Source organism: Amblyomma mixtum, chromosome 1, assembly GCF_055824585.1.
Source record: "Amblyomma mixtum isolate Tamu chromosome 1, ASM5582458v1, whole genome shotgun sequence".
Lineage (NCBI taxonomy): Eukaryota > Metazoa > Arthropoda > Arachnida > Ixodida > Ixodidae > Amblyomma > Amblyomma mixtum.
In genome coordinates, this window is record NC_143012.1 from 83,644,991 (window position 1) to 83,657,546 (window position 12,556).

The 12,556-nt window shown below is 47.5% G+C and overlaps 1 protein-coding gene across 1 annotated transcript; it reads left to right on the plus strand.

Annotated features, from left to right (window-relative positions):
* Positions 1-1,903: 1,903 nt before the first annotated feature.
* On the plus strand, positions 1,904-10,175 carry LOC149367011 (serine/threonine-protein kinase PLK1-like). Its single transcript, XM_089572527.1, has 6 exons — positions 1,904-2,251; positions 4,417-4,524; positions 5,815-5,928; positions 7,128-7,441; positions 8,545-8,744; positions 10,051-10,175. Exons 1-6 carry the CDS (start codon positions 2,117-2,119, stop codon positions 10,173-10,175), a joined length of 996 nt encoding a protein of 331 aa, XP_089428653.1. The 5' UTR covers positions 1,904-2,116.
* Positions 10,176-12,556: the final 2,381 nt, after the last annotated feature.

A 12,556-nucleotide genomic window follows, 5' to 3' on the forward strand; every position in this document is an offset into this window, starting at 1 on the left:
TCACCACCTTCCTCAGCGCATGCGCAAACGACAGATGGCCACAGCTGTCAAGCAGGCGGAGTATACGACCTCGTGGAAGCGGATCTCTCCTGCGTCCCCCACATGTGTTTTCTTACAATTCTGCCTAGCAGACCAGTTTTCACTTATTCCTCAAAGCGCCCATCATCTTGGGGAAAGGGGGATTTTCGTATCTTGTAGTACCGCGTTTATTGTCCTTTCCGGGAAAATCCACACCGCCACTCCCCTTTCTCCCTTTAGTCACCGGAGATAAGCACGCGTGGATACTCCCTCCCTCTACCGACTTTTGTCCAATTTCTTGCTGTTCCCACTAGAACTGTGGCTTTGTCTGTTCCTAGCTTCTTCGTTCTTTGTGTTACTGACCTCATTTCTTGGCTTTTCACTGTTAACCTTCTTTTTACCACTCCCCTCTTTATGAGTCACTTTTGCACAGCCTCTCCTGAATCCGGCTCCCTGACCTACTTTCTCTACTTTGCACAAGCCAATGCCCGTTCTGTGCAATTTTCTGGGCTGGAATGTCCACCATTTTCATTTACAATGCCGGTGCGGGGCACTTTTTCCTCTTTCACCATCTACCCTGCTAAGTCGAGCACGCAACACCTGCACGCGAATATTCCACAGTCCCTGCATGCAACCTGCTTTTAAAGCGGAAGATTTACCACGGCAGTCTACGCGAGTTACGCCGACGATGTCGCTTTGACCTTGAACGACCTCCAGCCACTCGGAACTGCGCCGAAAAAGTTTTTAGGAAATGTAAAGGCGCATAACTGCCCTCTTGGAGTAGTGGACTCCTCAGTCGGGCTTTAAGCTGCGTAGCAGTAGGAACAGATGTCCGCTGCATGCGTTGGCATTGACAACGTTGTGCCAGGAACGCGGCACTGAACCTATGGGCCGTCTGCATTCATTGTGGTTGTTGGCTTTGCAAACATTCTAAACTCCGTTGACTTTGAGGAAAGTATGTCGGCTGCACGCGTTAGCGCTGACAACGTTGTGCCAGACACGCGGGACTGCTGCAATAGGCCGCAGCGTTCATTGGGTGAGCAAACTGCCGCATTCAACCATTAACTGCCCCCTGCCAAGGTGGACGCGCTGCCTATCCAGTGTCCGGAGCGTACTCAAAGTTAAACACGCCAAGCCGGATAAAATTGCCCAGTACACCACAGCTTTCGCCATATAACCAAGTTCAAGAGTAGTTTAACCGCAGCTATGTTTTTTGGTTCACACTTTAGCACAAGATGAATATTTGTGGTTCTGGGCTGCTGTCCCGAAAGAAGCGTGTTCGATACCGGCCGCGGCTGTCGAGTTTCGATAAAGGCGAAATCCTAGAGGCCCGTGTACTGTGCGATGTCAGTACACATATAAAGAACCCCAGGTGGTCGAAATTTCCGGAGCCCTCCACTAAGGCGTCTCTCATAGCCTGAGTCGCTCTGGGACGTTAAACATCCGTAAACCAAACCAACTATAAGAATATTCACAGGCTGAGACACCGCGTAATAACACGTTCTTACATCGAATTTCGTCACCTGCAAGCGCCAAAATCCCGCCTCGAAACGATTAACTATATTTTCGGGCATGGAATTTTCTATTGCAACTCTAAAGCGGGAAATCGTAATCATGGGTTAGAGGGAAACCTGAGACTGGCTGAGATAGCACAGACTGTTGACCGTACCCATTCTAGGTCATCGTGAAGCGCATGACGTGTCCGACTTCGCATCTTTAACGCGTTCTAGTGAAGGTGCGATAAGATCACCCAAAACAGCCCGAGCCCTCGATGACCTGCTGGAGGTTGGTATCTGGAAAGATTATTTCCGGAAGAAGGCAGGAAAAGGGGTTTCTAGGTCGTGTACAATAGACGAATGATCGAAGTCCCATTGGCTCCGTGAAGGACCACGCCCGACCAATTGTGGCCATTGTCCACCTCTCCCCCACAAGTGACCCCAACCAATACCGTGAGTTCTTCCCGATCACGTGGTATACTAGCTATGAACCTAGCTTTTCAGAGCCTTCGCGCACCGGTCGGAAACGGCATCGTCGAGCTCAGTCGCTGTGCTTCTGCCTTAGTGTGAATTGCAGCTGGGGAAAGCGTGGAATCGCGATCATGTTCCCTCTGTCCGTGATGTCTTCTGCCAGAGGGACCTCGACTGGCACTGCGAAGACCAGAGACGAATTTCCCGAAGTTGTTGTCGACGCGAAATCTCAGACGGAATACACCCTTGGCAAGTTCCTCGGCAAGGTATGTGTCCTTAGAGAACGGGTGCGGTTACGTTCCATACAGCAGAACGTGGTGGTAAAGCCTTTTAGTCTAGCCTGTTTATAACGACATCCCTTCAAATTAACCAGAATATTAATGCTGCTGTCGCTTCGTGCGTTGGGTTAAACATAATAAAGGCTTGAGGGCCCGTGCGCTGTGGGAGTAGATTAATGTACAGCTTACGCCAAGCTTAACCAATGCCACGGACTTTAGCAGCGTAGCACAGCACGAATGACGCCCCATGACCTCTATATGCATGGTGTGCCTAAGATTTTACACAATGTTTAGCAAAAGACCTTTCGGTTTATAACAGCGGCTTTTCCAGCATAGGATTATCAGAGGTGTTTTAAATACGCCAGAATACAGTCAACATGCGCGAACAAGCTGGCTGGTTAACCATTACTGAATAGTTTACTTTTTCACTACTACTGTTAGGTTCTTTAATTATTGAGAGACGTGTTGCCCACCGTTAGCAATACCCATATCAGTTTTTAGAATTTCGAAAACACGGTTACCCTCCGCTGTGCTTAACAAATTTTCCCGACATCGCACCAAAATAGAACTCTCGAAAAGCTTGCAGGAAAAGCAACCTCTTCAGTCCACGTATCTCGCCAAAATTGCCAAACTTGGTTGGGCCACAGCGCAGACGGCAACAGCATTTTCGAAATTCTAAAATCTCTTTCGGACATCACTTACGGTCGGTTCCACGCCTTTCAATAATTGAAGATTCTTACTAAATAATAGTTAAAAAGTTGACTATTCAATATTAACTAACCGGCCTCCTAGTTAGCACCTTTAAGCTCTATTCGGACGTAATAGACCGCTGGCAATGTTATGCCTAAAAAAGGTCTTTGCACTGAAAAAGACGGCTTTTAAAAAGTGCTTAAAATCTAAGCCCAAACACCTTGTATGAGTAAGGTGAGTACTATTCTTAGGCTTACCTTTCGAGACGTTTTATTCTTCAGGGGCACTGTTTATCAGGGCTCCACTCTACAGCTGAGAATCAAACTTCAGTGTTCGATTACTTTTTGCAGAAGCTTCTGTATTGTGGTCAGAAGTTGACAATGCCTGTTTATATAAGAAAGCGTTCTGCACAAAGAAAGCCGTTCACCTCAACCGCGCTGTTCGGGGAAGGAGTAATTAAAAAGGAGGTGCTTCGGTGTAGGGCTGCGGAATAACTTCGACCACGTGCGACCCCGATCGGTTAGGGGGACAGGTTCGCCTTATTCTAACTTTAATGCAATAGGGTTAAGGATTCTCCCCCATGAGAGTCCTGCAGGAGATCGCCCGAAGTCTTTCTTTGCTCTTTGGCAGTTCTAACGAGTCAGCAATCATTCCTAGGCAGCCGCACACCTGGGGGTTAGTTGTATCGGGACCCATTGTTTGTATGTACGGAGTGTTTGTAAGGAGAACATCAAGATGTTCTGTATGGGAGTGTTTCCGAACTTCCCACCATCTAATGATTTCGTCCAGCTGGGGATTTTTAACGTGCACTAACATCGCTCACTCACACCTGCGCGTTTTGCGATCCAGGCGGCTGCCGTAGCCGGATTCGAACTCGTGTGCTCAGGCTCAACAGTAAGGGCGCTATAACCACTGAGGCGGGTTCCTCGTTCCCTGTGAGGCGGGTTCGACGGAGTATAGCAGGGCTTGTGAACAGGAGCACTGGACCACAACTGTGCAAAACGGGGCAACTCGGTTACAGATGCTGCTGTAAATGTTGTGTTGGAAGTCATGTTGCTCAGTTTACAAGTTAACACGATTCTGCCGTTTTCTGACATCCTGCAAAGCTGGCATTGCTGTGCCAATAAAAGGCATCTCAATTTATGCCTCAAAAAGTCTATTGTGAACAATTACTGGCGAATTCCGCTGAAGCACTACATTTTTGCACGTTTACTCTTAATATGTAATGACTGCATCATAATCATTCCAGTCTGCTATTCTTTGTAAACTGAATCATACCTTTGAAACGTATTTCTGGCCATATGCCTATGTTTGGGCATATATGTTGTGCTGTTAGGCTCCAGGCTCATTTTACCTTCGAGTGAAGGAGCCCTTCACCTGAGTGTTTCAGTCGCACAGTGCGACAGCATTCGCCCAGTATTCGTTTGGACAACCATGTAACAAGGCTGGCATTGCTTTTTCAGGGGGGACATGCGCATTGCTTCCAGTTCGTGGACAAAAAGACGAATGTGGTGTACGCTGGCAAGATCGTCTCCAAGAGTCATCTTACATCGACAAACTTCCAGCAATTTGTGAGTATATGTCTGGACATCGTATATTCTCTTTATTCCCTTTTAGTAGAATTTTTGTTAAGGGGACACTGAGGGCAAAAAATTGTCTTTGTTGCTTTTTCTGGCACGCTAGCGAAGAGATTCGGGCCGACTCACCGAATAATAAGAAAACGAAAGCAACAAATGCTTTGCTGCGACATACGATTGGCGCGCATATTCAAATCGGGTTGCGCCATCTCGCGAACGCAAGAGAAAGCTCGCGTGATTGCGGATTGGCTGCTGTATCCCCCTTCGTCCTCCGATAAAGTTCGCCCTGCTCGCGTATGCGTCAAAATTACTATTCGGCAAAGCGAGCCGGTTCCAAACCCAAACATTTCGTGGATTTGGGCTCGGCGGCCGTATTCTATAAACATCCATTGTCCACTTTCTATTTCGTCCTGTCGCTTTGGTCACTGTTCAGTCATGCTGTTACAACTTTCTAGCATCAGAGGGAATCAACCCTATCATTGGCCGCCGCGGTGGCTCAGTGCTCGGCAGTTATGGTGCTCGGCTGCTGACCCGAAAGACGCGGGTTCGATCCCGGCCGCGGCGGCTGGAATTTCTTTGGAGGAGAAATTCTAGAGGCCCGTGTACTGTACGATGTCAGTCCAGGTGGTCGAAAGGTGGTCGAAAGAACCCCAGGTGGTCGAAATTTCCGGAGCCCTCCACTACGGCGTCTCTCATAGCCTTTGGAACGGTAAACCCCAATAAACCAACCAATCCAACCATTGGCTGTAGTGCGGTGACATCCAATAGTGAGGTCGTTTCCCAGAGACGCTTGAAAGCCTTAGCAGCAAGAATGAACAACAGTCACCAATGCGATAGGACCAAATTCATTCGAAATGGATAGTGTATCTTTATAGAATACCTGCCCTGTGAGTCGTTTTCTGGCCTTCTCTGCAGCTTATCTAACCTCAGTTTTCGTTGCAAGTAACTTAACGGTAACGTATCCAGACAGACAAACTTCAATTTGTGCACCTCATTTGAATGCTTCTCTAAATTTCCATGAAACTATTTGTCTGCAGAGGAAGGTCACAAGCAGAGGACAAAATTTTGCAGTTGATTCCTGCAACACAAATAGCAGTAGAGACGCATATTGCAAGATCCCGTTCTAGTGACCGATTACCTCAATCATAATAAAGGCTTTTTTTTTTCATTTCAGCGTAGGGTTTTTTTAAATAATCATCAACAACAGCTTAGTTAACCACTTTTTTTCTTTTCTTTCCGCTTAATGCAACCTTTCCGAGGGGACTAATTATTTTTTTTCTTTAGCTTGACGAAGAAATCGATATCCACAAAAGCCTGCGGCACAACAACGTGGTTTACTTCCACAGCCACTTTGAGGACGAAAAGAACGTGTACCTGATCTTGGAGCTGTGCATGCAGGTGCGTCAACGTTCCTGCTCTCGGTGGTTCCCGTTTGCGCTGATTTTCTTCGCGTTGATTCTAAGATGCTGCTAATGTTATCTGATGTTGTCAAATTTTTGTCCGAGAATTTTTGACATGCTAGTGTAGTAGGATTTTGTCGAGCACTGCTCACACGACGCTGCTGGTAAGAGAACACTTCATTCATTCATTCACCAAATTTACTTTCCGAAGAGAAACGTTGAAGGCGTGAAGCTGGCGTGGCGTTAACAGCGCATTATAACCTTGTGCAAAGCGAAAATCAACATTACAGCAAAAATGTGGCGTCGTTTTTTTCTTACTTATCGCCTCTTACACAGCTGACGGCACTTCACTTACGTATTTTTGAACGCCTGATGACAGGATATCAAGAGTATTATATCATCCAAACCGCTTCTATGAAATTCTGTTATGCCAGTATGTGTATGGACCTGTATTTGTCACGGCAATTTCAGTGAGAAAGGCCCCATTGCGTTCTGGAAGCACAATTTAGGGCGCAGCCCAAGACTGCAGCCGCCGCGGTGGCTCAGTGGTTATAGCGCTCGGCTGCTGACCCGAAAGACGCGGGTTCGATTCCGGCCGCGGCGGTCCAATTTCGATGGAGGCAAAATTCTAGAGGCCCGCGTACTGTGCTATGTCAGTGCACGTTAAAGAACTCCAGGTGGTCGCAATTTCCGGAGCCCTTCACTACGGCGTCCCTCATAGCCTGAGTCGCTGTGGGACGTTAAACCAAACTAAAGCAAACAAAGCCAAAGACTGCAAACTGCCTTCGTTGTTTCTAAACCTGTCATATACTACTGTGGTGCCCTCGTGTGGACACTGAGTTTTGTACCACGAAAAAAAATTACTTCAGTCAAGCTTTCATCAAACGGGCGTGATTTGAACAAGTGTGCTAAAGTGGGCATGTCCCAGTCTTGAACCTGAAGGAATCTACAGTAGCAAGGTGGAAAGTTGGGCGAGTTTAATCTTATTCATGATGAAGTTAGCGCCAAAAACAAGGACCAAAGTAGGAGAGAAGACACAATAAAGCGTTCGTGTTGTGTCTTCTCTCCTACTATGGTCCTCGTTTTTGGAGCTAACTTCATCATGCTGAAGGAATCTCCGTTTTATTTGTCGTGTTCTTTAGCGTGTCTAACCTTCAAGGGTCGTCCGAAGGCTTCATGAGCGCATTTATTTCGCAGTCTCTGGAGGATGTCCTCCGGTCCCGCAGTACCCTCACCGAGGCGGAGGTGCGGTGCTTGATGCGCCAGCTGCTCCTGGCCTGCCAGTACCTGGGGCAGGAGAAGGTGATCCACCGGGACCTGAAGGTTGGAAACCTGCTCCTCACCAGGGACTGGCAACTCAAGGTGGCCGACTTCGGGCTCGCCACGCGCCTCCACCACGAGGGGAAACTCAAGAGGACCATCTGCGGCACAGCCAACTACATGGCCCCAGAGATGCTGGCCGGGAAGGGCTACAGCTACGAAGCGGACATATGGTCCGTCGGATGCATCTTGTGAGTCTCACTTGATTGCGCAGAGATGTTCGCAACTGGTTACAGCGCTAATGCGAAAAACGACAGCTCGCCATACCTATCGTACAGGTGTACACTCGACCATAAATATATAAAAGGTTGAGCCTACAGTCAGAAAATGTGAATGCAGAAACTGACAAATTCTTGCCTAGCTTGGCTCATGGTGTCAATAACGAGAGAACTCATGGCCGTGGCATTTACTTGTATTTCGAGCTGGCGAAGCAAGTCGGGCCAGAGTTGAAGGTGGTGATGAGTTCTGCTCAAACTTTGTATAGCGCTGCTCGCAGTCAGGTTCCGTCATGTGAAATAGACGTGAATTTTACGACTGAGGTAGAGACGCTGTATATAAATTGTTAATTTAGTGCGAGCAAATTTCCGGCGCCATAATTTTTTCGTATTTAAACTACTCACCGTATCCCGCGGAGCTGAATTGCGATTGTTCATTCCACGATGTTGACAGGAGTCCTTTTATCGGGATAAAATACTCGCGCATATCTGTAATAGATATCATGATCCTTTTTTATGGTTTTTGAACTTTCATAATGCTTTAATTTTCGGTTGCGAGAAAAGCTAAGAATCAGTAAATGGGGCGATCATTATCGTAAAGCCCACACTTTTCTTTGCAACCCTCATTAGCGCAACTTGGCGGGCAGCCGTCTGCAAAGTCCTTTCTCTGACACGCCTCTGAGGTCAGGAAAGGTATACGCCGGCCACCACACTGGAAGCGACGTTCATGTGTCGAGAGAATGGGTTTGAAAAGTTTCTGCCGTGATTCCCGGGTACGCAACCGGGTATGCGTATCTTCCAGCAAGGAACTTACGCATGCCGCAGAGAAAATATTGTTCATAAAAGTCACTGTACGGTCCCTCTTCATATTAAGAAACAATGAGATCATCCACTTCGCGTTCAAATCCAGGCACTTAGGTGCATCACGAGCGTCGTTTGCCCGCTCTTAGGTTACCATTTCATGGCGACTGGTTGGTAGGGGTCTCTATAGCATTGCTGTGCCCGCACTCTTTCGAGCTGTGACGTGCTGAGATGACAGACGGTGCGGACACTGACAATTCGCAATCTGCTCTCCGCAGGTATAAGCTGCTAGTGGGGCGTGCCGCCTTCAGTTCGTCGTCGAAAGCGAAGATTTACGCCAAAATCAAGAACAACGAATACAGGATCCCCTCGACTGTATCTACAGAAGCGAGCGCCCTCATCCGGTGGATTCTTCAACCGGAACCCGCAAGGCGGCCGAGCATCGAGGCCATCATGCAGCACGAGTTCATGGCCAGAGGTAGGCCTCATGTTGCATCTCTATGTGCTGTGTGTACTGTTGACATAAAGTACTGGTGATGAAGCACTGTCGACATGAAAATTTCGCACATCACGACAGAGCTTCGTTGCAGACTGCTGCAGCGATTTTTATTTCCCAAAACAAAATTCCAAACCTTCTTCTCTCAGAAACAAAATCTTCGACCTCAACTGTCACTAGTACTTCTATAGTCCGTGATATAATTGATGCTGGGAAATACTGCTGTGCATATTACCGACACACAAATAGATCGAAGTCAGCATAGACAGAACGTATTCCTGTAGCCGTCGAAATTAAGAGAGCGCAATGGGTTCAGAGTGGCGACCTCACAAAACGGTTTGTGCACGGTGCAACATTAAGTACAATACAGCTAAACATCAGTGTAGCCGGCCTGGTCACACTAGTTACGATCTGTACAACGCTTGGCGCCATTACTGACACCATAATTCTACTGCGCCTCGTTATGCATCGATGTAGCTTTGTGGGCACAACTTCTTAAGCACTTGGCGCGGTGGAGCGCAGCTCTCATTGTTCAGAAGCATCAGCTCTTGACTTGCGTGAAGCACTGTTCTACATGCGCGCATATTGCCAAGCGTTTTTTTTAATTTATTTTTTTTAATGCTCGCAGCTATTCTTTGCGTTCACATTTTAGACGTTCTCTTCTTTTCTCTGAGAAATGACGCGTATGGTCTACGTTCAGTTGCCCTATCTACTGCAAGACCCAGAACAAATTATGGTAAAATTAAATTATAACACTGTATAATGCCTATCAGTCTATTATTGAGATTCCTTTAGAAAGCTATAGTGTGTCTGTATGTAAGAACAAACTGAAGATTCTTTTTTCCCCCGGTTACCTTTCTGCTAACTCTCTATACTTCGTTTTTTGTGTGTGTTGTCTTCCTTTCTTTACCCGAATGTGCATATTATGAAATTTTTTGTTTACTGTTAATTGGTATTTATTATTGTCTATCATTCACTGTTTTCTATTGTGGTAATGTTCCTCATTGTTTTTTTCTTTTGTCTATTCGGCCACTTTTTCCATGATGTGTTAATCGGGGTGTAGGCCTTGTCAGGAGGCATGCTTGGTCTACCTCCTTTAGCCTCACATCGAGGGCATATTGTACATAATACGGCCAAATAAACATGCTACTACTACGAGCAGCAGCATGCGGGTCGCCACAGGTCCTCGACCTCTTCTTTCCAGAAGCATACTAATGACCTCGCTTATAGTTTACAGCATTGGCAAATCTCCGCAGCCCCCTGAATGCTTTTCGCCCTCTCCTTCCAGATCCGCTTCCTGCCCACCTGCCTGCATCCCGTGTCACAACAGAGCCTCAGGTGGACGTCAACGGCAACGCCTTGGACACAGCCGACAGGAAACCCGTCTCGGAGGACAACGAAAATCGTGGATAGTAGGACTGAATTCGCCGATTGAAAAAGATCCACATGGGAACGACTGCTCTTATCTGAGGCTTCAGCCGCTCCAGATTATTGTTTTACAGTTGTTGTTGCTAGTATTGTAACGAATGTTGTTTTTGAAAAAAAAAAAACAAGTGTCAGGAAGCTTTTATTTTCATTCAAGCATTAAGGCATCCTTTTTCCTGACATGCGCTGTTAAACCATTGGAGCACATGTACAGATATTATTTTTGACAATGCCTCGGTAGTTACTGGAAAGGCTGCGATTGGGCTCCAATGGTGGATTGCTGTGAATCATTTCTGATGTGTACTACTGCTGTAATGCGATTTTAATTTTTATGCGGTGAACTTCTGTATAAACTTTTGTACACGATACTCTGTGTCCGTCTGCACTTTCTGCAGTTGTTGGAAGAAAGCTCTTCATCGTCTCCCAGAGCAACAAAAAAAAATGACGGTGGGAGGCTGAGCTTTTCGACCACAACAACTGCGGTACTGGCATCTCACACGTGTCCAAACACAGGGCGACAGTGCAGGCATTTATGGACGAGAGTGGTCTTCACTGTTACCTAGGTTGTAGATGTGCAGCGTGGGCGAAGAAGTGGCGAAAAGCTGATTCCAGAGCCCCAGAACGCTTTTCGGCGTCAAAACTGGAGGCACACGTCCACTCGCGCTTGCGACGGGGTGCAGCATAATCCTCCTGGGACTGAGATCAGTCTCCCACGAAACCTGTTCAGCGCTCATCACTGGCTGTTGTCTTCAGAACGGGGAAAGTACTGGAGGGTAATCGCGGCCGCCATATTCGGTCGTTCAGCACGATGTGGCGTCGGTCGCGGAAGTACACGCCGCGCGCACCGCCGATAGGGGCGCCACTGAAAGCCTCCTAGAGGTAGCCGTTGGAACCGCAGGCGGCCAGCGTGGCATTCTGCTATCTTGGCAAGTATACGACTGAGGTACTACGTGCGTCATTTTCTACCCGTGGGCGTAGCGTGCAGTTAACTTTGCGAAAGAAATTGCCGACGATTACATCATCATCATCAGCCTGACTGCACCCACTGCAGGGCAAAGGCCTCTCCCACGTATCTCCAATTAACCCTGTCCTTTGCCAGTTGCCGCCACTGTATCCCCGCAAACTTCTTAATCTCATCCGCCCACCTTACTTTCTGCCGTCCCCTGCTCCGTTTGCGACGATGCTACGACGATTACGTTACTTCCTGATGCGAAATTTGAGCGCAGCTCATCAGCTTTTCGATAGACTGAGGCAAAAAAAATTCGAGCAAGGCACGTGTGCACAATTGCAGACAATTTGTTACTTTTCACACATATTCCTTCATCAAGAAACAGTACACTAACCGCTGTTGATTGTCATGAAGGAAGCTTTGTGGACGGAGAAATAGATGGGTATATGCTCGACTTGCTGCACCAATGCCTGGTTCTCAAAGACGAGGTCTGCGCAAGTATTTCGCGAGGTTGTCACAGATGTGGGCGCCGTTACGAGCGAGAGGGACGGGATGTTCTTCCGCATAAGTGGTAAGAAATTCCCGCTTGTCTTTATATATAAATTGAAGCCCCCACCCACCCTGGTAGGTGGTTGTGGTGGTGGTGAAAACTTTTAATTGCTGAAATAGAGTTTGGGAGCCACGGAATGGCCCCGCTGCATGGTCTGGTGAAACGGGCGAGAGACGGGGCATTGTCATGCGGACCCTGGCAGGTGGCAGCGTCTCTGGTACAAAGTTGTCACTGTCAAAGCATGCCGCGCACATCTGTCACTAGCGCAACGTAGCTTAAATCAGGATTGAGGTGTCCACTGTTCCAAAAGGGCAGTTATGCGCCTTCCCTATGGTTCAGGTGTCCACAGAGATGTGTGAGACATTTACTGCGCTCTTCCTTTCCTGAAAAACCAATTTAAAAATTTTACCCTCTGCTTTCCAAGCCCCCCGCTCTATTGGTTTCGCAACTGGGGGAGACAGATACTGCGCATTTCCTTTACTCAAAAAAATGTTTTTCGTTTTTATGGGGTTTAACGTCCCAAAGCGACTGAGGTTATGAAAGACGCCGTAGTGAAGGGCTCCGGATAATTTCGACCACCTGGGGTTCTTTAACGCGCACTGACATCGCACAGTACACGAGCCTCTAGAATTTCGCCTTCATAGAAATTTCGTTTATGTTCCCTTAAAACTGTAATACCCTAGTTCGTGGCAAGGGCGCAAAAGCATAGCCCGACGTAATTACATGGGCAAGGCTGCTTAGATGGCGAGTACTCTGCGTCCTTCTCGAGGTCGACCATGGTACCGTTTAAGACCCGCTTTTACAGACAAAAAAATTACCGCAGACACTACTTTGGAAATTCTAAAGTGTGCTTGGTGAAAGCCCTTTGGT

What these genes read in the sequence shown, in the direction of transcription:
- LOC149367011 (XM_089572527.1), top strand. Translation starts at nt 2,117, where the DNA reads ATGTTCCCTCTGTCCGTGATGTCTTCTGCCAGAGGGACCTCGACTGGC. An exon ending in TCTTGGAGCTGTGCATGCAG is followed by an intron (nt 5,929 to 7,127) that starts GTGCGTCAACGT and finishes TTTATTTCGCAG; the next exon opens with TCTCTGGAGGATGTCCTCCG. An exon ending in GCACGAGTTCATGGCCAGAG is followed by an intron (nt 8,745 to 10,050) that starts GTAGGCCTCATG and finishes CTCTCCTTCCAG; the next exon opens with ATCCGCTTCCTGCCCACCTG.